The following is a 23270-nucleotide window of genomic DNA, read 5'->3' as shown; positions in this document are numbered from 1 at the left end:
GAGTGATCTCAGAAGCAAAGACTGTTTTATAACTATAGGGAGAATTTGTAATATCCAAGAGTGCCTTGAATCCCATCCCTTTTCATAATGGAACTCTGGGAGAAATGGATACTGGTGACCATCAGCAGGCCACAGCAAAGATTTCTGTCCCTGATCCAAGCATTCTCAGGATGCTCTCTTGAGCTTTCAGAGCATACCAGGAGCTGAAGATACTTGGCAGCAGGTGTCTCTACTCCAAAATAAAGGGAAGAGTACCTGGGAAACGCTCAAGTGCCTACAGTGCCACGATACACTTAACCTTGTAAATATTACTAAAGGACTATACTAATGTGACAATATGGGGGAAATGGTGGGAGGGAGGAATCACATATTTATTCATTATAACAATGGGCAAATTATTTTTTAAAAATTTTAGCTTCATGTTCCACTAGCCATGGCTCAATGATTCTAGGTGTTGTGGCAGTGAAGAAATGGATGCAGAATGGGAGTCTGACACAGTAGCAGAGATGCCATTTGGAAAAACCACACTCCATATCACAGCACCTTGATCTGAGTTCTGGCTCTGGTCTTTTAGTATGTACCTGAGAGGCAGCAGGGGATCTCAGATAACTGGGTCTTTGCTATAGCATAGGAGACTCACACTGTATTCTATACCTCTGGTTTTAGCCTGGCCAGTCCCGCCAGTCTCAGGGCATTTGTGGAGTAAAGTAGCAAATACAAGATTCTCTTTCTCCCTTTGCCTCTCCCTTTGTCTCTCCTTTTCTCTGTCTCTCTCTTTTTCCCTCAGTCCCCTCTTCTGTGTGTGTCTGCCTTTCAAATAAATTAAATGATAGATAGATAGATAGATAGATAGATAGATAGATAGATAGATAGATAAATTTTTATCTTTGCTATTTTAAAGACTGGTGAGCTGGGCCTGATGCAGTAGCCTAGTGTCTAACATCCCCATCTTGCACACATTGGGATCCCATATGGGCTCTCGTTCAGGTCCTAACAGCCCCGCTTTCTATCCAATCCCCTGTTTGTGGCCTGGGACAGCAGTAAAGGACGGCCCAAAGCTTTAGACCCTTCACCCAGGTGGGAGACCCGGAAGAAGATTCTGGCTGCTGGCATCAGATTGGCTCAGCTCCAGCTGGTGCGGCTACTTGGGTAGTGAATCAGCAGATGGAAGAATTTCCTCTCTGTCTCTCCTCCTATCTGCATGACTTTCCAATAATAAATAAATAAATATTTAAAAAAAGAAAGGTAATAAATTTGTCAAACCTTATCAAACTATTGTAAATCCATCACACAAGCCCACAAACTCATCTAAGGCTCTGTTTTTCCCCTTATTCTCTTCTCTTCTTTAGGTTTTATCTTCCATCCATGTTAAGATTCAGAAATTTTCATATCCTTTGGGTAAATACACAATAGAATACTGCTCAATCACAAAGAGGAATGATATCCTTTCTCAACAAAATGGATGCAACTGGAGACCATTGTGTTTAGTTCCTAAATCTAGTTCCCAAAAAGACAAACACCATGTGTTTTCCCTGATGTGCGGGAATATACAGAGTAAAAAATGCAATATATGTAAGTGAAGTTGACATTTTGAGATGTGCTTGTTTATAGCACTCATCTACTCCCCTAGGGAACTGTGGTTTTTCTACTTACTACTTGTTGATTTTTTTAATCTAGTGGGAGGTTAAGCTTGTGATTATATGGTAAATTGAAGCCATGTCATTGTAAAAATTAAAAGAAAACTAAGAAAAATGAAAAAAGTAGTGTGAGAGTACAAAGATGAGGAAGGGTTAGGCAGGGAAATATTGTGTTTCTAAAATGATACATATGAAATATGAGAAAGTTTTTCCTTTGTATGTAAAAAGCTGTATCAAAAGATACAGCAGATGACTCAATGCACAAGAGTAGACATTTGATTCTGCTCAACTCAAGAAAACATGTCCAATTATAATTTGAGAATTTTAAACTTCTTAACATCTGTAACTCTTTGGAGTCTTTAAAAATAAGATTTTTCCCAGTTTATCCAATTAATTTCATTAATAGCTTTTTTTCTCATCATTATTCCTAGTAACCTTCATGCTCCTGGCAGGTGTTAAGCTTATGAGTGTTTTTTTTTTTTTTAAAGATTTTTATTGTTATTGGAAAGCCGGATATACAGAGAGGAGGAGAGACAGAGAGGAAGATCTTCCATCCGATGTTTCACTCCCCAAGTGAGCCGCAACAGGCCAGCACGCGCCGATCCGATGCCGGGAACCAGGAACCTCTTCCGGGTCTCCCTCGCAGGTGCAGGGTCCCAAGGCTTTGGGCCATCCTCAACTGCTTTCCCAGGCCACAAGCAGGGAGCTGGATGGAAAGTGGAGCAGCCGGGATTAGAACCGACACCCATATGGGATTCCGGGGCGTTCAAGGCGAGGACTTTAGCCGCTAGGCCACGCCGCTGGGCCCTTATGAGTGTTTTGTGGTTCACTTATTTTCTACCTCATCCACTTAAAGTCCTATGTAGCATCTCATGGTAGCACATGTATACAATACTATTATTTATGTCCTTTACCAATAAATACAAAATGTATCTTTTCCTTATTGGTGTTTCTCATTGCTGTCTTGAACACAGGTGAGGATCTGTATGGGATGTGAACATCTAGGATGAAAGAAATGAATTACTCAAACCACCATACGCCATTTGTGCTCATATCGACTTGCACAACACACAATTGTTATTTTGTACTATGTTGTCACTTCAGATATTTTATACTTTTTATATAGTAAGACATTTTATGATTAAGACAAAATTATCATCTATTCTTCAGAGTCTGGAATGCTTCTACTTTTCTGAAAAATTGGTGGAAAGCAATGGCCTATCTATCTCTTTGTGCTCTTGAAATGTTGTTCAAGATAGCTAAATAGACTTGGATTTTTGCTCTTGAAAAGCCAGCAGCATTTCCATTGAAGGGTTCAATAGGTACTGCCAAGCTGCCTCCCATTCCCAATCCTAGTAATGGTGCATAAAGGAATTCATTCCCATGAAGTTAATTTTGATTTCTTAAATACGAACTACTGTATTTCTCAAAATAAACAATTCATTATTGCCTGAGTTTGCATTTATTTGGTTACCGGTGAGTTTAGGCTAGTATATTAATTCACAAATGGGACACTCTTTTCTGTAAATTGTGAATTGATTTGTATCCTTGGTCTGATTTGCTGTTAGGTTAGTTATTTCATGTAATAAGGAAGTTCAGTGTCTGCCTTGTGCTTTTCAGATTTTTTTCTGAACTTCATGCATTTCTTATTGCTTACTTCTTCATTGAAATATATATATACATACATACTATCCTCTCCAATACTTTCCTCATTTATGTCTAGATTTTCCATCTTGTTTAAAAAGAACTTATCTTAAATTATTTTAAGAAATTTCTTAAGGCATAAATATACACCAAAAGTTTATTTATGCACATAATTGATGATTTGAGTAAACTAATACATTTGTGCAACTGCCACAAAAATCTAGTTTTAGAATGTTTCTATCACTGCAGAAAGCACCCATAATGAAATCCTGCAGTACACTGTAACTCTGTCTTACAATTTCACATCACAGTTCTCATATGAAATGAGCAAAAATATATTTCATATGTGGAAAAAAGGCCAGATTAAGCTGTAACTGAGACCAAACACACATTCCTATCAGGTAATCTGATTTCCACACTCATGATATAGTTAGACATTATATATGTGAGAAACTCTGCCTGAATTTGCTAGGCAGTGAGATTGTTATCACTTGACTGGAGAAACAGTGCTCTGCTGTTCACTAGTGGGATAAATTCCTGAGTTAAACACTGTTCAGATTTAGTTTGTACCTGAACTGACTCCTCAGATGGAGCTTAGTAGCATGACTCTCCAACTTCTTATCAGCTTACTTGCAGTTCTGGAACTTATTATTTAATTTAATTACTTTCCTGGAATTAACTTGCTCTTCTGGAACCTCTTTGTATGCATTGAATATATCTTAACTCCCCAAAACTCATGCAGTTATTTAAACTCTGCTGTCTTAGTGTTACAAGTTGTTAATGAAAGGCAGAAGTGATTATGGCATTTGAGGAGTAGTCTGCTGTGGTTAGGTCATCGGAGGTGTCTCCTTAGAGAGTGAATCCTGCCAGGGGATTGGTTGTTGGTGGTAAATTCAGCCTGGCCTCTTTCAATCATGTGGTTCACCAAGTAACCATCTCTATATATCCATTTCAGTGCTTCCAGCCTCCACCAGATGCTAGATGTGGTAACTGAATCCAAAACTGTGGATCTTCAGACTGTAATCTTTCACAAGAAGTTCTTCAAGGATATGTCAGTTACAGTAATGAAATGCTAACTAAAATATAAAATTCATGCAAAGAAGTTGGATTACAATCATTAATTTTTAACTGCAGCTGAAAATTTGGAGGAGCGTTTAGAATTGGTTTAACGGGAAAGGCTGAATTCATTAGAATGTGCAGATTAGAAAGACTTGGTGCCTGTGCAAACATCTGTCTCCACAACAGTCACTTGAGACTTCACCTGGGTAATGCCAAGCAGAAAATGTGGGGGAGGAGCTGCCCCAGAGAGTTCCCACAAGGTAGTGCCTACTGGGCTGTAGAAATGAGACTCCAGTCTGTAAGCACAGAATACAGGCTAGGGCCAGCCAAGCTGGTAAGCCTGTCCAAAACCATGAGATCCCAGAACGGTGTCCCAGTATTCTGAACTTTGGATCTTAACATTTGCCCTGCTTGTTTTCAGTCATATTTTGCCCCTATTAATCCTATTTCCTTCACCCTCATTTAGAATAGAAATGTATGCCCATTCCCCATCTCACCACTGGGTCTCCAAAGTAAGTAATGTTTTGCTTATATGGGTTTTGCGTTAACTTGACTTGAATTCTAGTTGAGAATTTGGACTATGGACTTTAAAATTCATGTTGGGCTAAGACTTTGGAACTTCTGCATAGTGTTTTGAGAAATGCATACATACAAAATGTACAAATCAAGCAATTTAACATATGTATTACTTGATATGTTAAATTTATAGGAAAGAAAACTAGTATTGGGTGACGATGATGTAATCTTCTGTCTCTTTTCCATTTCTTGTCCCTGAAGTTATATGAAACAAGTGATATTTCACTTAATCTTTATTTTGATAAAATGTAATAAAGTAATGTGGCACAGCTAAGAGCATATGCAGGGGAGGTAGTAAGAGTGGAAGAGAAAGGAGCACCACAAACAACAGAGGGCAGTCACATCAGTCCTGGGACTCCAAGGTCAAGGACAGGGGCTGAGGGACAGTCAGGGAGGACATTTTCTGCAGGTCACTGAGCCAGGTGGGAGCCAGGTCCTGAAGGACCACCCTCATTGGGGAACTTGACAGCCACTCAAACTTTATCATGATGGGCAGAATTAGCTTCTTCCTTGAGTGTTTCCATCTTGTCTTCAGCTCAGGAATCCTGCAGGTGACAGAGGAGAGGGTTCATTTCAATCTAAATCTGAAATGATCTTGTTTTGCCCTCTTGCAGGGAAGCATGTGATCATACCGCAGGGAGAAAAAGAGAAAAATCTTAGTCTGCCTGAGCCAGTGCTAGCACAGAGAATAGGCCTCTTTTTTTAAAAATGAGGACAAATTTAGCAAAAAATTTCCTGATCAGAAGTCTGGATTCAAAATTTTCCCACTGCTTCAGTCTCTTGTTATCCCTGCCACCTGTTCATGGTAAACTGAATGAGTTGCTACAAGAGGATAGTGGGGCCTGGCAGCGTGGCCTAGCGGCTAAGGTCCTCGCCTTGAACGCGCCGGGATCCCATATGGGCTCTGGTTCTGATCCTGGCAGCTCCACTTCCCATCCAGCTCCCTGATTGTGGCCTGGGAAAGCAGTCGAGGACGGCCCAAACCTTTGGGACCCTGCACCTGCGAGGGAGACCCGGAAGAGGTTCCTGGTTCCTGGCATTGGATCGGTGTGCACCGGCCCGTTGCGGCTCACTTGGGGAGTGAAACATCGGATGGAAGATCTTCCTCGCTGTCTCTCCTCCTCTCTGTATATCCGGCTTTCCAATAACAATAAAATCTTAAAAAAAAAAAAAAAAAAAGAGGATAGTGGAACATTACCTGGGGCTGCAGTTCAGTGAACCTTGGGAAGGGAGGAACATGCTTAAAAAAAAAGAAAAAGAAAAAGAGAAAGAAATAAGCAGACATTTCCCAAAAATGTGACGTCTCCTGTTAAAGATCTCTCTCCATGGATTCCTCTACCACCTTGACCTCCTACACACACAGGCAAGTCGGAGACAGGGAGCAGCAACTGCAGGTCAGAGAGAAGCAAGCTGCTGTGTGATTCAATTCATGTTATTGCCTCTAGCCTATAAGAGCTCCATTCATGAATCTCTGGTAAGCTGGTAAGCTTTTCCTCCTCTCCATGAAGCACAACTCTTTGGATTTTGTCACAGGGGCTTTGTCACATGGGCCAGGAACTAGATTTTTAGATTTCCAGGAAATTTGTGGTCAACTGAAAAAGATTTCTTTACAGTCCAATGATTTAAAAACACCTAGATTGAGCAAAACCACATTTCTTTCCTCCAAGCCTAGAGGAGTCCTTTCCACCACCAGACCCTTACTTTTCTGGTTCCTGAAGTAGATGAACAGCCCCAACCCCAGGAATAGCAGCCCCAGCACCAGGCCTCCAACTCCACTCAGCACTTTGGTCTGTGCAGATCCAGACTGTGCCCCTGAGGAAATAAGCCAGATTCAGGCATTTTCAACATAACTGCAATCACTTCAATTAAGACCCTGATGTGTGGCTGTAAGACTTAATATATTTTGCTCCAAATTCAACTAAACCTAATACAAAACCTCATGATATAAGTCTTTGAGCTGCAGGCAAAAATCTGAACTAGAAGAGCAACCATTAATACCTAAGTTTGGATACATATTTTAAAATCACACTGAGCAGCTACAATCTTGAGGCATGGAACGCACTGAACATCACAGCCCTGAGAGGACAGCTGGTATACAAGGACCTGGGGCTCAGGGAAGGTGGGGGTTTGTCCAGGTGGCAGAGCTAATGCAAGGCAGGGCCTAGACTAGAGTCCCCTCATGTCAGGAAGCCCCTGCCCTGTCACTCCTCTCAGATCACAGAGAACATAAGAGCAGCAGAAACAGAAATATGAGCACAGCCCCAAATAAAGGTTCTGGAGCCCAGGACTAACAGGTAACCCTGACATGTGATGTCATGGGAAAGTTCAAAATTTTTCCACCAGCCATGCATAATTGTTTTCCTAAGGAACAAGTACCACAATTACCACAGCTATGCGCAGTGAACTATTTAGAAAAAGAGAAAGAATGAGAAGGAAGGAAGGAAGGAAGGAAGGAAGGAAGGAAGGAAGGAAGGAAGGAAGGAAGGAAGGAAGGAAGGGAAAGAAAGAAAAAGAGAAAGAAAGTCTGGAAGCACATGCAAATATGCTGTGATTAGGAGAAGCCTGACACTCAGGGACAAGCACAGTCCCTTCCTGGTCAGGCAGGGGTTTATGGGTCAGGAAACTGCTCACTCCATTCCACAATGATTGGGCTGCTCACGCTCAGGTGCTCCACATGGCAGCTGTAAACCTCTCCACTCTCAGGAACCGTCTCCAGCATCACCAGAGTCTGGAACGTCCAGTCTCCATTCCGGATCAGGCCTGTGGACACCACTCCAGCCTCCTCTTCCTCCCCATTGCGGAACCATCGCACCTGGATGTTGCCTGGGTAGAAGCCACTCACTGCGCACACCAGGAGGTTGTGGTGCTGCAGGGGCTGTGTCTTGGCAGGATACACAGTCACCTGTGGCACAACTGAGAGACACAGGGAGAAGGGATCAGGGAGGCAGGCACAGGAGTCCTCCTTGGAGGCTCCTTCTGCCTCTCTCCACACCCAGGCTCAAGTTTCAGGCAGGAGTCCAGGGAGAAAGAGCCAAGGAGGTTTTCATTAAACTTCTCATTTCACAACCATCTGTTCAACCCCTTTCCTTTACACAACAAGCACAGCTATTCTTAGAACTTAGGCTTTTGCAACTGTGTTTTTTCTTTTTTCTTTTTAAAGATTTTATTTTTTTATTACAAAGCCAGATATACAGAGAGGAGGAGAGACAGAGAGGAAGATCTTCCGTCCGATGATTCACTCCCCAAGTGAGCCGCAACGGGCCGGTGCACACCGATCCGAAGCCGGGAACCAGGAACCTCTTCCAGGTCTCCCACGCAGGTGCAGGGTCCCAAAGGTTTGGGCCGTCTTCGACTGCTTTCCCAGGCCACAAGCAGGGAGGTGGATGGGAAGTGGTGCTGCCGGGATTAGAACCGGCGCCCATATGGGATCCCGGGGCTTTCAAGGTGAGGACTTTAGCCGCTAGGCCATGCAGCCGGGCCCTGCAACTGTCTTTTTTCTAAACTGACAGTTGATGGTTAGTCTGACTCTCAGAAATTAGGAGTTTTTATTGCCTGGCCAATCCCAGACACAACCAATCTCAGTAAAGGCATTTTTAATCAAAAGCAAACATATTCTTACTATTACAAAATGGTAGATTTAGGATTATTGATCAACTTTTATTAATTATTTTGCAACATATTTTAATAAAGACATTTATATTCTTACCATGTCAAATAATAAATAGAACCAAAATACAAACTATAAACCAGAGAAAATGTTGAATCCAATGTCAACTAAATGTTAATAATATTGCAGCATAGGAAAATTCATTGAGCACTTAGAAAACACTCTTGCCCTAGATTAAGACATAATAGGTAATTAAGAACAGTGGCAATAATTGACCAACAAATGTAAAAAATTATTCAAGAAGCATAGATATAAAGAAATCAACAATACAAGAAGCTGCTGCTGTTGCATAAATTGTTAAGCCACGATCAACAGCACCTGCATCCCATTTGGGTGTTGGTCTAAGTCTGAAGCTGCCCCCTTGGGTTCAGCTCCATGGTATTGTGCCTGGGAAGGCAGAAGTAGAAGACAGCAGTACTTGAGCCCCACAGCCAGTGGAAGATCCTGAAGTTTCTAGCTTCAGCCTGGGTTTAGTGGCCATCTGGGGAGTGCACTATGCAACAAGGAGGGCCTTGCATCTACCACTCTGGAAGTATGCAGGGTTCCTGACACTACTACATCTAGATGCACAACAAATGGTGCATTTGGAAATATCTGTTTACTATTTAATAAGGAAATGTTACCTGTAAATTGAGTTATGACTGTATTAGGGGAAACAGTAACTACTTAAATTCTCTTAGCATTATAGAATTATTAATATTGGCATGTTAAATTAAACTTTTATGAGTGCCTCACAATCATTGCAATTATGTCAAAATGTTACACTGAGAAAGTAAACAATCAGAAAGTGGCAGGAAAAATAAGCCTCAAAATTCACAGCATACCAGGAAGTGAAGCTATCTATCAGAAGGCATCTCTACTCCCCAATAAAAGAAGACTCTCACTGAAACAGTTAAATACGTCTCAATAATATTACACTAGATTCTATATAGCTACAATGCCATGAAACAGATGTTAAACGTGTAACTGTTACTAAAGGACTATGCTACTGTAATCATATGGAGGGAAATGAGGAGTGAGGCAGGTGAGGAAGGAAAGGGAGGAGTTGCTGTACCTACAAAGCTGTTATCATGGAATGAAATAAAACAGGTTAAAAGAAATCGGCAAAATGGAGGAGCGGAGGAGGGGAAGAGTTCACTGGCCCAGTACCCTGCTGGCAGGATCAACTGCCCAGCAGACCCGCACTCACCCAGCCTCTGCAGCAGAAGGTCCCGAAACACCCCCCAGTTGTGCCTGCAGAACGTGTCCACCTCGGCCCGGGTCCGCTCCAGGATGTCTTTCCGGTGGTTCCAGAACTCGGCTTCAGGCCTCCCTAGTTCGCTCACTGCCTGGTACTGCCCCACCTCGCTGTCGAAGTGCAGGGTCTCCTCCCGGTTGTGGATGTATCTTATCAGGTACCGCACTTGCTGCATCCCGTTTGAGAAATAACACTCATTCTTAGCCTGGCCCAGGAAATAGGCTGTGGAGACACAGAGACAGGGTCACCAGGTGGGAAGAGACTGGCTGCGAAGCCCCTGCATCAGTATCAGGGTGCCATGGCTGAGATGCACCTGGGACACCAGGGACCTCTAAACACGTGCTCTGGGTCCTTCTGTAGCCTCAGTTGGAGCTTCCTACAGAATGGGCAACGTGCAGACTCCTGATCACAGGGGCTCCTTGGCTCCAGTGATGCCTGTGCATCTCCAAGCAAGCTGCACCAACCTTCGCCCTGGCACCGCCACCCTCATTGCTTGCTCTCATGGCACAACCAGGAGCCATCCGCCCCTTCTCCCTCTGCAGCTCTGGGCATTTTCTTAAACACCTTCACCTCCTCCTGCAGCCTGGGAATGCCCCAGATTACCCACCTCACACCAGGCAGTGGAGGGGAGAAGAGGATGGTGAATGCAGGGGTGAGTAGAGGAGCTAGGCTCTCTCCTTGAAACTGTACCTTTGGAATGCACAAAATCTATCCTCTTTATATTAACAAAAATTTAATTAAAATTTTTTAAGTTAGATTAAAAGAATAGAAGTTTTCACTAACCTCATGACACACAAAGTCCAGTCTACATGCTAGACGAAGAGCAGAACTGAAACATGCAGCTAAATCAAGAGAAAAACAGAGTGGAAATCCAGGACAAGCAGTGGACCTGGGCCACGGAACACACTGAGAAGGCCCCTGTGAAGAGCCACATGAAGTGTAACACCAGGTTGCAGAACCTCTTTTCTGCCAAGGACCCTTTGGATATGTATTCCATCATTGGGAGCCACAGAAAACTATGACATTGTAAATCAGCCTGCTACACATTCTCTTTTCTCTCTTTACATATTGTATCCTTCCACTTTCTACTGAAATTCAGACAAATTGTGTCTCCTCTGACAGATCCCCTACAGCAGTGATGCTCTACGAGAAGTCAGGGGTTAGTAGTCATGGTGGTGACGGAGCTGGAGGAAGGATGGGGAGGGGCTGGAAGAAGAAGGAATGAGAGATGCTTTACTGGGGAAAACAGCTGTCATGATGAACTCATGAAATTTTGAGTGAGATAAACACCCCTAGGACAGGGAGTTCCCTCCATTTCCTTAGGGCTTCAGCACAGGGCATGTTACCAGCCTTCACCTCATCTGCTCTGCACAGCTTGGGTAGTTTCATCCTCTGGAAATTGCTGTTTTCTATTTTCACATACAAAAACAGAATGTCATATAATACACCGCATGTTAATTAAGCCCCCCTTGCTGGGCTCCAGCCTGGTAATGTAGGAAACACAGTAGAAACGTAAGGGTAGGAAGGTACAGAAGATGCTTTCAGTGAACACCAGCCAGACTTTCAGAGGACACTTCCGCTTCTTCAAAGCACCAAGGAACTCTACTTTGCTCCTGACCTGGGAACTCACTTCAAAAACTAAGAATCTTTGCTTCTGGTCCACCGTGGCTTCCACAAGAGAGAGAAAGAACACAAACTTCAAACTCCTATCAGAGAACTTCCAGTTCAGGGGCACAGGCTTCACAAAGCAGAGAGGAAATAGCAAACGGTGACTTGGGATACTGTCTCACAGTAGAGTGATGCCAACTGCCCAGATCCTATTGAGCACATGAGACCAGCTCTAGGATTACTTCAAATCCTTCTACTTCCCCCAAAATAATTTCAGAGAAACTTCTTATTTTCTGTAAAAACTCCACATAAAAAAGTCAAATGCTGTATAAGGCATTGATGTCACGTCATTATTTCTAAACACCTTTGAGACTCTGAGGGAAAATGGTGTACAGTTGGAGGGGTCCACTGGAGGAGGACTAGGAAGATATAGCCTGGCCAATAAAGCCCATCAAGTAGATCTCCCAGACAGGATAAGCATGCAGGTTCCTTTCAGGGGACATATATAGGAGTCATAGGATAAAGACAGGTGGACACTGAAGAAAATGCCATCATGTTTTAAGGAGCACACCCCAGACCCAGTGAAAAATTAACTCCCTTCCTCCCTATCCAATAACAGCTCAGCATCCAAAGTACGCACTTACGTTGGCTGTCCCTAGCCAAAACTAGGGCAGAATTCAGCACCATCAGTGTCACTGTCACAGCTGATACATAGCAGCCTCTGAAGAACCACAGACACAGCATTGCAGAGAGCAGGAGGAGCCTGGCCACCTAGGAGCAGAGAAATCTCACTGACAAGTCAGACCCAGACACAGCTCAAATCATAAAAAACAGATGCTCATTGCTTTGTGGTTGTATTGGATAATGATGGTCTAGAGAACCAATGAGCATAGGAGACGAAAAGCACCATCAGTTGCTGGTCAGATATTCAGCATGCAGTTCCTCTTCTGCAATTTACAGTTTCCTTCATTTAAAGGATTGTTTAGATGTCATCAAGCTTTGAAACTTGCAGTTGCAAACACTTTAATCTAACCCTACTGTGAGCAAGCTCTGAGCTAACTGGCAATGTATCAACAAACCTAATAGTTTTGGGAACCTTCCTCTGATTTCATGTAGAGCTGATTCAGAGGGGTGTGTGTGTGTGTGTGTGTGTGTGTGTGTGTGTGTGTGTGTATGTGTGTAGGCACTTAGTCGAATAGGAATGGAGGGGTCAGCATTGTAGCATAGTAGGTAAAGGTATCACTTGGGACTCTGCTGGTCCATATGGGGGCCAGTTCAAATCCCAGGGCTCTACTGATTTTTAACTTTCCATTTAATTTACTTAAATTCACAAACATTGCAAAAATATGATGTGTAAGAAAAAAGACATAAGTTACAGTATTGCTAACAACAACAAAAAAAAAGCAGCAGTCACTGCCACAACTACCCAGGTTGCCAAAAACATAAAACTCAAGCTCAACCAGAGAAGAAACAGCTGAAAATGTGTGTTAATGCTGCACATGGAAGGTCCCGATGTCCACAGAGAAGCTCATGACTTCTTTGTAAGGCTCTTCTTGTACATGACACTTCCTTCCAAAGGGAGCTGGAGCAGCTCTTTGTCAAATGTCAAACCTACAAAACTGAACAGCACAGCAGGAGTAGAGGCAAATCTTCAAAAGTATGTGGACTTCTGAGCAAGCACCAAGGCAAGGTCCAGCTGCTGAGTTGTCCACCCATACAACCATTCACAAATATTGCATCTGATTCGTGCATGTCCATCCTTTAGTGGAAGTAGTCATTGAAGAAATGGATGAGAAAGGGCTATTGCTTTTAACCAATATCCACAGTAAAACTATTCTACCACAGATAACAGCCTAATTGCATTTTATAGAAACTATGCTGGATAGGGAAAGAAGCCTGCCATGAGCAGCAGCACTACTAACAGGGGGCTCACACATCCCTCCTCATCCAGTGTGTTGAGACAACATCCTGAAAGAACTGCACTATTTTTTGATAAAACCAGCAAGGTAATCATTCACTCACTTTCCATGTCAGTGGCCAGCAGAGAATACCCATCTCCTCAGTAGACGAGGCCACTGCCCACATCATGGAAAGGTTGGGTTACCCCAACAACTTGTTGGCTGCTTGGGGGCAATGCCATGTTGCTCTGATTTCCTGGTTGTTCCCTCAAACAAGACACCATCGAAAGGTTTTGTCAGGAGCAGAGAAAGAATATTCTTTGGTCCCCATAGCATTTATTAGTGGTCACATTAGTACTCTGTACTACCTGGAAATCAAGTAATTTACACCTGTTGCTTCATGAGTGTAGTAGAGTAGATAAATTCATATGATTCTCTAATGGAAACCTGCTTTCTTTCAGAGCACTGATGATCTGGTACATTCACAGACATGGTCAATGAGGCTGTATGAATGGTGAATGAGCTTTCTGCTCTGCAGAAACCCTTTCTTTCAGGAGATGAAATCCATCTACACTGAACAACAGCAATGATGTTGCCCAAGTGCCCTGCGGAATGGCCACCTCAAGATTTCTTTAGAGATCAAGGAAGTCACATTAAATTCTTGCATGGCGGACTCTTCAGAAAGTTCAGTGAAAATGCATATGATGAAAAAATGGTGCATGGATTTGAATTGTGTTTATGCCAAAGTTAATTGAATTTTTCCTATCAGATTTTTGAAATGCCCTTTGGGTACATTTTCAAATATTCCACAGAAATATTTATGGAATGGGTTTTAATCTTTGTCAATCTCTCCAGGAAGCCTCAATTTTCCTCTTTGGGTACAGTTATTATTAGGACATATAAACAAAGAATTTTAACATTATCTTTCAATAGGCATGTGTATTTTAAACACAAATTTTTACTGCTATTGCCTAAAATCTCCAGTCCACAGAAAGAGGTTCCCCTCTATGGGCTGTCAAAATGAATGAGCTATTTTCTACCTTGTTCATATAAATTTTGGAATTAGGGGTTTTTTTGACATTTTATTAGCTACAGTGTATATGATTTTAAAAATACACATAACAACTTACATAAACAGATACATGAGATGTTGTCATCTTATTACACTCTTAACAAACATACAAAATTAAGAACAAGGCAATACTACTACAAAAGTTATCACTATTCTTCCCTTCTCCGTATCTTTCTGTTTAATAATGAAATTAAAGTATATTTTATATTTATGGTATGATTCAATGAGGCAATATTTACCACTGACATAACATTCACGTAATTTTTATATTCTTTTTATGTACAACTACCCCAATTAAGGGAATATGTGATGCTTGTCTTGGTGGGTTTGTTTTAGTCCCTTAGCTTATTGATATCTATTTGTATCACTTTTATTGAAAATATCAGTGTTTCATTGATTTTTGTGACCAAATAGTTTTCCATCATGTATATATGTGATATTTCCTTTATTTTAGCATCAGTTGATGGATATCTAGGTTAATTCCATATCTTAGCTATGAGAATTGGGCTTCTATAAACATGGAAGTACATGTAACATTTTTGTATTCTGATTTCATTTTCCTTAAATATATTCCTAGGAGTGGGACAGCTGGATTTATTTTTAGATTTCTGAGGAATCTTCATACTATCTTCCATAATGCTCCTACCAACTTGCACTCCTATCAAACATGTAGCGGGGTACCTTCTCCACATCCTCACCAGCATTTGCTATTTTTGATGTTTGGATAAAAATCATTCTCATAAAGATGAGAGGCACCTCATTGTGGTTTTTATTTGCATTTTCCTGGTGCCTACTGATTGGGAACATCTTTTTCATGTGTCTGTTGGCCATTTGCATTTCATCCTTTAAAAAAATACCTAGTCATACCTTTTCTCATTTCATAACTGGGTTGTTTCGTTGTTCTTGGGTTTCTTAACTTTCTTTTATATTCTGAATGTGCATCCTTTATTGTGTGTACAGCTTACAAATATTTTACTCTATCCTGTTGGTCTCTTCACGTTGCTAATCGTTTCCTTTGCAGGTAAAAGCCTCTTTGCTTGATGTAATCCCATTTGTCTACTTACTTTTATTGTCTATGCCTCTGGTGTCTTTTCCAAGAAGTGTTTGCCTGGGCTATTTCTTGCAGTATTTCCCAAATGTTTTCCTCTAGTATTTTGTTTTCCTTTTTTTAAGATTTTTAAAAAATTTTTTACTTCTTTTTATCATTATCATTATATGAAACAGTTCCATAAGCCCTGGGATTTCCCTTATCCCAGCCCCAATTCCCTCCCCCTTACTGAGTTCCCCTATATCGTTATTATAGTATAGTTCTTTTTTTTTTTAATTTTATATAGTATAGTTCTTCATACATTGTCATATGTCCATTATTGTGGGCATGGACAATGGCAGAGAGTCCAACATCCTATTGTCAAGATACAGTAAACAGTCTCATTGGGAGTTCATCTTTGTCTGGAAGTAGAGATGCATACTGCATTGTATCTTCACATCTGGATATGACAGTCTTCATTACACAGTCATTATACATCCCCTCCAATGAAAAGCCACAACACAAAATCAACAACAGGGAGAAAAATAGAAATTTACAATGCCATGAAGTTAAATAACATGCTATTAGATATGACTGTCTCCATTACACAGTTACTATACATCCCCTTAAATGAAAAGTCTTAAAATAAAATTAACGACAGGAAAAAAAAAGAAATTAACAACACCATGAAGTTAAATAACATACTACTGAATGACAAAAATGTCACTGAAGAAATGAAAAAGATAATCAAGAATCTTCTTGAAGAAAATGATGTGTCTGTATGATCTATGAGTCATTGAAGAACTGAATGAGAAGAAAGTGTTTGAAGAGATGAAACTAATAAAAAAATAAAAATCCATGAGATATAGTTTCTGCTGATCTTTGTTGGTGAAATGTGTCTCCCGTAGGCAACAAATAGATGGGTTTTATTTTTTAATTCACTCCATGGCCCGGCAAGTTAGCATAGTAGTTAAAACCCTCTTGTACTTTGTTTCAGATCTTAGGTCTAGGTCCTTGATCTATTGTGAGTTAGTTTTTGTAGAGGGTGTAAAAAAGGTCTTTTTCAAACTTCTGAATGTAGAGATCAAATACTTCCAACAACATCTGTTAAAGAGAGTATCCATTCTCCAGGGAGAGATTTTAACTCCTTTGTCTCAGATTAGTTGTTTGCAGAGTCTTGGATTAATTGATGAGGTTTCTATTATGTTACATTGATCTAAAGGATATTTTTACCAATACCAAAGTAACTGATTGTAGCTGCCTGATGAAATCTGGTATTGTGAAGCCTCCAGCTTCGTTATATCTGCTCAAGATTATTTTGGCTATTTGGGCCCTTTTGTTTTTCTTTTTTATTATTGTTATGTTTTTATAAATAATGTTTTTAAATTTCCTTTATTTTATTAATTGCATTGCATTATGTGGCACAGTGTTATAGGCACTGGGATTCCCCCCACCCACCTCCAAATCCTCCCCCCATGGTCGATTCCTTCACCTTGTTGCATTACCACATTCTACTTCAGTTGAGAGTCTTGCATTGCAAGCATATACCAAGCATAAAGTCCAGCATCTTATTGTCCTGGTAAGTTCAACGGTTTCTTGGAGAGACCATCTCTGGTCTGAGGGTGGAGCCGGCAGAGTATCATACCAATCAATTAAAAGCCCCAACATAACATCAGCAACAATTTACAACGTTGTGGTATTAATTGACATAGTATTGATTAACCAATATGTTAAAAGGAAAATGCAGGTTCTTAACCACATTCTGTGACTTTTTCATAGACATAATGTTTTAAAGATTATTTCTATTGCAGAGTCAGATATATACAGAGAGGAGGAGAGACAGAAATATCTTTCATCCGATGATTCACTCCCCAAGCGACTACAACGGCCGGTGCTGCACAGATCCAAAGCTAGGAGCCCAGATCCTCCTCCGGGTCTCCCACGCGGGTGCAGGGTTCCAAGGCTTTAAGTTGTCCTCTACTCCCTTCCCAGACCACTGGAAGGGAGCTGGAAGGCAAACGGAACAGCCAGGATATGAACCAGCTCCCATATTGATTCCTGGAGCATTCAAGGCGAGAACTTTAGCCATTAGGTTACCACGTCTGGTCCTGATCTGAAAGTTCTTTTTCAGTGAGAGCATTGCTGGTGGATAAAAACTGTATTGGTTGTTGTATGACAATTTTACATCCTGAGACCTTGTCAAATTCTCTCATGAGTTACACTTGTCTCTTTCTGCAATCATTTGGTTCAACTATATAAGGGATAATTTCATCTAAAAAGAGGAATAATTTGACTTCTTCCTTTATGGTTTGTATTCCTTTTTTTTTTCTTTCATGCCTGAAAGGCTAGATAAAACTTCCAGAATGAGCCTGAATAATAAGAAGCATGTAGACCCCCATTCATCATGATACCAACTGTGGATTTATTGTGTATTTTTTATTATATTGATATATGTTCCTTCTATATACAACATGTTTTTTAAAATTTTTATTTATTGTTTTGGTAAGTTGGATATACAGAGAGGAGGAGAGATAGAGAGGAAAATCTTCCATCCTTTGATTCACTCCCCAAGTGGCCACAATGCCCAGAGCAGGGAGCTGGAAGGCTGGAAGGATCTTCCACATGGGTGTTGGGTGCCAAGACTTTGGGCCATCCTTGACTGCTTTCCCAGGTGACAAGAAGGGAGCTGGATGGGAAGTGGGACCGCTGGGATTAGAATGGTGCCATATAGGATCCAAGTGCATGCAAGGTGAGGACCTTAGCCATTAGGATACTGCTCCTGACCCTACACTCAACAGTTTTAAGTTGCTTTCCTAAAGGGATGCTGTATTTTATAGGATGCTTTGTCTGTATCTGTTGAGATAATCAGATTTAGTAATTGGTCTATTCAGGTTTTCCATTTTTATGCCTTATTTGTGTTAAATTATGTGTTCAGAAATCTCATTATGGCAATTGGGACCTGGGAATGATGAGAAGGCTTTGGATCATTTGGGATGTGCCACCACAGTGTGCTTCTTGAGAGGGTTGCTGATTGGACCCGTGCCCTCCTACCTTCTCTCTCTGCCTGCTGCTCACAAGATGCTCATCCCTGTGCGCCCACTCCACCATTGCTAGCCTCCATCACAAGCCAGATATGGAACTGCCCATTCCAGACTGTTGCCTCCAAAATGTAAGGTGAAATAAACCTTTTCCTTCAAAAGAAGCCCTATTTCAGTTACACAAAATGTTGACTCTTACACCTCCTCAACTTTACAATAGCATATGAAGTGCACTAAACAGTGTTTACAACTGTAGTTACTCAAGGGTTGAGCCAAAGGTCAACAACTGTTTTGATGGACTTTTTACTTGTTTCCCAGAACATACTTTAAGGTATTGGCTGCATTTGCTATAGCCTATTCTGTCTTTATGCATCTCCTCCCTAAACTTTCCATTTATGTTGTTCCTTTTTTAAAATTAACTGACAAGGAAAATAGCACCTTTCTTTAGCGTGCTGCCTGACAGTCTGATATATGTACACAAATGGAATACCTACATCAAGGTACTTTTACATATGCAATATCTCTCACACTTACCATATTTGAAAAGAAAGGTATTATTGCATAGGGTAATAATCTTCCATTTCTTATTCTTCAACTCGTTCTTGAGCAGATGGTATTACACTTTATGTGTCTTTGGAAAAAAAAATGTGAAAAACCAGTATGTGATATTTCCCATCAGATGCATAGAAGGTAATAAAACCAAACACAAAGGTGCACTCAGCAGAGAAGGTGCTGCTGTCAGTACTGAGACTTGAGGCAGGGGCAGAGGAGGCTGTCAGGGAAAGCATTTTTAAGAGAGCACTGAATCCTGAGGGAGGCAAGACTGAGAAACCACTCATTGATGAAGAATAAGAGCCACCAGGAAAGACTTTTTCATGCTGAAGATTGAGGAACAGAGGTTCTTCTCTGAGTGTCACCATCCTCATATCTGCTCAGAGCATCTGATGACCAATGACAGAGAGTGTCACAGTCAGAACTAACTCTGAAAAAGCTGCTTGTCCCACCTCTCAGGGACACTGTGTGTGATCACTGTACAGTGAGAAGGAAAAGGAAAAATTTTCAATCTCCCAGAACTAGCACTTGCAGCCAGCACAGACCTTCTATTTATTTATTTTAAATGAAGAGAAAATTTACCTCAAAATGCTTCATCATCAGCTTGGTCCCAAAGTCTTTCCCATTATTTCAGTGCCTTGTGTTTTTTTCCTCTATCCTCTGTAACATAAATTTTTCTCTAGAAGAAGAGGAAGGGTGTTTTCTATTGGCTGAAGTTCAGAGTGCCCAGAGAAGGAGAGAAGATACATGCTTAAAAGACATACGTGCTTAAAATACACACCCCAATGAAATATCTGCCACCAATCATTTGCCATCTTACATTTCTCTACCACCATAGTTTAAACCAAGAGAGAGGCAGGAACTGGGGAATCTGTGACCAGTAAAGTTGCTGTTATACAAATTCACTGTAATTGATCTTGGTGGCTCTTCCTTCACTGGCCACAGGGTTTTGATCCACAAATCTCTACGTTTGATCTTTCTTTATGGCTACAAAGCATAGACATCAGACTTGAGCATGAGCTGTGGTGTCTGAAATTCTTAGAAACTTGTGGTCAGCTGGGAAAAGAAAAACTGAAATTTTATATTTTATACTTATATTTTATATTATACACATATTTATATCATATATTATATAATAGCTGAGAGTTATTAATTTTGAGCAAAAACATGTCTTTGCCCCATTAAGACTAGGACAATGCTGACTATAAATTTCTACCATGAAGACTCTTGAAGTAAATGAGCATCCTCACACTAATGAAGAGTAGCCAATCACAAACCCACTCAGCATCGTGATCTGTGCGAAGTCAGACCGTACACGTGAGGGAGAAGCCAGGAAGAAACAATTTGAACACATACTATATCTTTCTCATGGAAACCTAAGAAAAGATGACAATTGGTTTATAGAAATTAACCTTCAGGTGAAATTGAGAAAAAAACAGGTGCATCTGAAGCTACCAATCATGGAGCATGTAAAATTCAGAAGGAGTTTGAGGAATCTCCCTGAAAATATTTGTGGTGAACACCACTCTTTATGCCTTATAAAGGCAGGTTGTTAAAAAGTAACAGGTGGTCATGAATAAGGAAGCACACACAGAAAAATGAAGAGCATTAGATAAGATTAAACATTTGAAATGGAGGTCTTGAATTTTCATTGATCTTCTGGAGTCAACAAGAGAGCACTGAACTCATGCAACTGCCAACACTGCACTTCTTATTATCCTGTTTTATAATGAAATAAGGTCAAGGAAGCCATGAAGAACTGAGTTGCAGGAGGAATGTTTGTATTAACATGAGAGTCTGGGAGTTTGAGAACACACTTGTAAAGCACTCTTTCCAAGCACAGGCTTCCGGAAACTTTGCCAAATGCCCCCTGCTGGAGAGATGGGGGCTTCAAGTGTGGACAATGAGATACAAAGCTGTCCCTTGGTGAGACTCACTGGTGTAACCCCCCTGAAAAGTGCATGGGAAAAGATCACAGTTCGTTATAACCAGGTGACAGTTACAGTAAAAAATTCTCCAACATTGCATCCAATGAAGTCCCTGGTCTTGAACAAAAATGTTATTCTAGAAACATCGCACTAAACTCATACAAGACTCCTAAAATTCACTTGTAATGACTATTAAGAAAGAAGCAAAACCTACAGTGGATTCAAATAACAAAGCGGTTGTTTTGTATGCACTATGCTACAGGTTCTCTCAAAAACAAAATGAGCACTGATTAGAACAAGACAAAATCTCTAGGAAGACAGAAAAGTGGATTTATTATGGGTGATATATCATAAGAGAAAACACGAATAACCAGTGATGTATTTTCTTATTGCTTCAATAATCTCTGACTCAGTAACTTACTAGAAAATAGCACCACATCCATACAGTTATGCAAGACAAGTTCTCAGGGAACCTGATTTTGTATGCACACCAGCACCACAACACAAACATAGTTTAAACCAGTTACAAAACTCTATCACAGGGCCCAATGCGGTAGCCTAGAGAATAAAGTGTTCGCCTTGCACCCATTGAGATCCCATATAGGTGCCGATTGTAATCCTGGTGGCAGCTTCACCTCTGTTCTAGCTCCCTGCCTGTGGCCTGGGAAAGCAGTAGAAGCCTTGGGACCCTGCACCCAAGTGGAAGCTGCACAAGAATCTCCTGACTCCTGGATTCAGACTGGTGCAGTTCCAGCCATTGTAGTCAATTAGGGAGTGAATCAGTGGACAGAAGATATTCCTCTCTGTCTCTCCTCTTCTCTATATAGCTGACTTTCCAATAAAATATAAATAAATATTCTAAAATAATCAGAAATCTATCTTTTTCCTACCTTTATCACCACAGTAGTAAACAAAGTCACAAGCTTATTTTCCATGATAATTCTGTTCTGCTTTGAAATGTTGACTTTGACTTCACTTGTGATGCTCAAGTTCCAAAATCTACATCGTAGCTGAAGTTATCCTTTTAAATAGAGTATAAATTCATGCTCCTTACAATGTGCCTGTAGCTTCACACATCTTTTTAGAAATAAATTAAAACTTCTTGTCTTGATCACCATGGTCTAATCAATGTGATTTGGCTGCTTTTTTTCTTCAACCAAATTCTAGGCTATTCCACCTTAGCCATTTTCTCCTAATGCCTCTGTCACTAAAGGCTCCTTACAGTCCCTTAGACAGTACTAGCTTTATTACATTTCAGCCATTCCTCCAACCCCACAGAGCTGAGCTGAAGCTGTGAGAAGTAAGCAGAAAGTGGGAGACTCCAATCCCCTCCAAACCTCACCAAAATCTCTTCCCACAGCACTCATTGCTGTGAAATTTTGCTCTTGCTAAACATTTCTTGGGTTATGATTTTCTCCAGTCATTAATTAGGTTCCAAGAGATTAGACGTCTTCTGCATTATACTACAAGTGAGTTCTAAGCCTAGACAGAATCTGGGATTTAATATTTGCTGGGACTCAGTCCTGTGTTCTCAATGAAGACCTAACATTCAAGGACTATCTGTGGGCATTCCTGTTCTCATTAATGCCCTTTATTCTCCCACTACATCCATATATGAAGACAAGTTTTCTCTGTTTTATCCTTCTAGTCAGAAGTACTCACAGGTGAGGAAAACATGATTTCCAGAAGGAACATTTTCCTTGCTTCCTCTCCTCAGGTGGCTCTCTGGCACTGCTGAGAATCTGTGTGAAATCAGGTAATTTTAGTAACTAATGCTGCAGCTGGATGTAGAAAAGGGAGTAAGTGATCAATGATTAAATCAGACATGGTTAATTGAGAGAACAGAGCATGATGAGAAACCGTGAAAACTGGGGTAGGACCAGAAGGCCAATGAGTTCCCATGAAATCTTTGTTGGCGTTCAGCTGTGGGATGTGAACAACCTGCACTATGTCTCTGACCCATGAACACAATGTGTAGGATTACCTACGAGAGTTTGCTGAATTTGTTCTCTTTTTGATTTGTAGGGAAGTATTTCATAGAAGTCACCCTACATTCATTGAATTCCTCTTGTTGGGACTCAGCCAGAGAATCTGAAGACATGAGAGAAACTTACAGAACAAAAAGTCTCCTGTGGATTTGGAAAGAACTCTACCCTCAGCCAGGCTTCCAGAAGATGCTTTCAGTTCTACAAGGTACCAAAGAACAATAAAGATCTTTGCTTCAGTGGAAAGGGGCTTTCCACGACAGAGAGAGGACACTAATCTTAGTTCTGATCAGAAAACCATTTACAACCTTTATTAATGTGGAGAAAAGCGAGGAGCTCACA

The 23270-nt window shown here is 40.9% G+C and overlaps 1 protein-coding gene across 1 annotated transcript; it reads right to left on the bottom strand.

The window, feature by feature from the left end:
- Positions 1-6115: 6115 nt before the first annotated feature.
- Positions 6116-12190, bottom strand: LOC101534001 (HLA class II histocompatibility antigen, DRB1 beta chain-like). The gene is made up of 5 exons (XM_058665022.1): positions 12073-12190; positions 9773-10042; positions 7548-7829; positions 6618-6728; positions 6116-6156 (listed from the first exon to the last, which is right to left on the bottom strand). Exons 1-5 carry the CDS (start codon positions 12170-12172, stop codon positions 6128-6130), a joined length of 792 nt encoding a protein of 263 aa, XP_058521005.1. The 5' UTR covers positions 12173-12190; the 3' UTR covers positions 6116-6127.
- Positions 12191-23270: the final 11080 nt, after the last annotated feature.

The sequence above is a fragment of the Ochotona princeps genome, chromosome 1, assembly GCF_030435755.1.
Source record: "Ochotona princeps isolate mOchPri1 chromosome 1, mOchPri1.hap1, whole genome shotgun sequence".
In the NCBI taxonomy this organism is placed as follows: Eukaryota; Metazoa; Chordata; class Mammalia; order Lagomorpha; family Ochotonidae; genus Ochotona; species Ochotona princeps.
The sequence above is the reverse complement of the archived record's forward strand: the minus strand, read 5'-3'. Positions and strand labels throughout refer to the sequence as shown.

Bases quoted from the DNA above. Each gene is read 5' to 3' on its own strand.
- LOC101534001 (XM_058665022.1), bottom strand. From the start codon at position 12,172: ATGCTGTGTCTGTGGTTCTTCAGAGGCTGCTATGTATCAGCTGTGACA. The intron at 10,043-12,072 runs GTAAGTGCGTAC...GTGTCTCCACAG, and splicing joins TTTGGCTAGGGACAGCCAAC to CCTATTTCCTGGGCCAGGCT. The intron at 6,157-6,617 runs GTAAGGGTCTGG...TTTTTTTTTAAG, and splicing joins CTACTTCAGGAACCAGAAAA to CATGTTCCTCCCTTCCCAAG.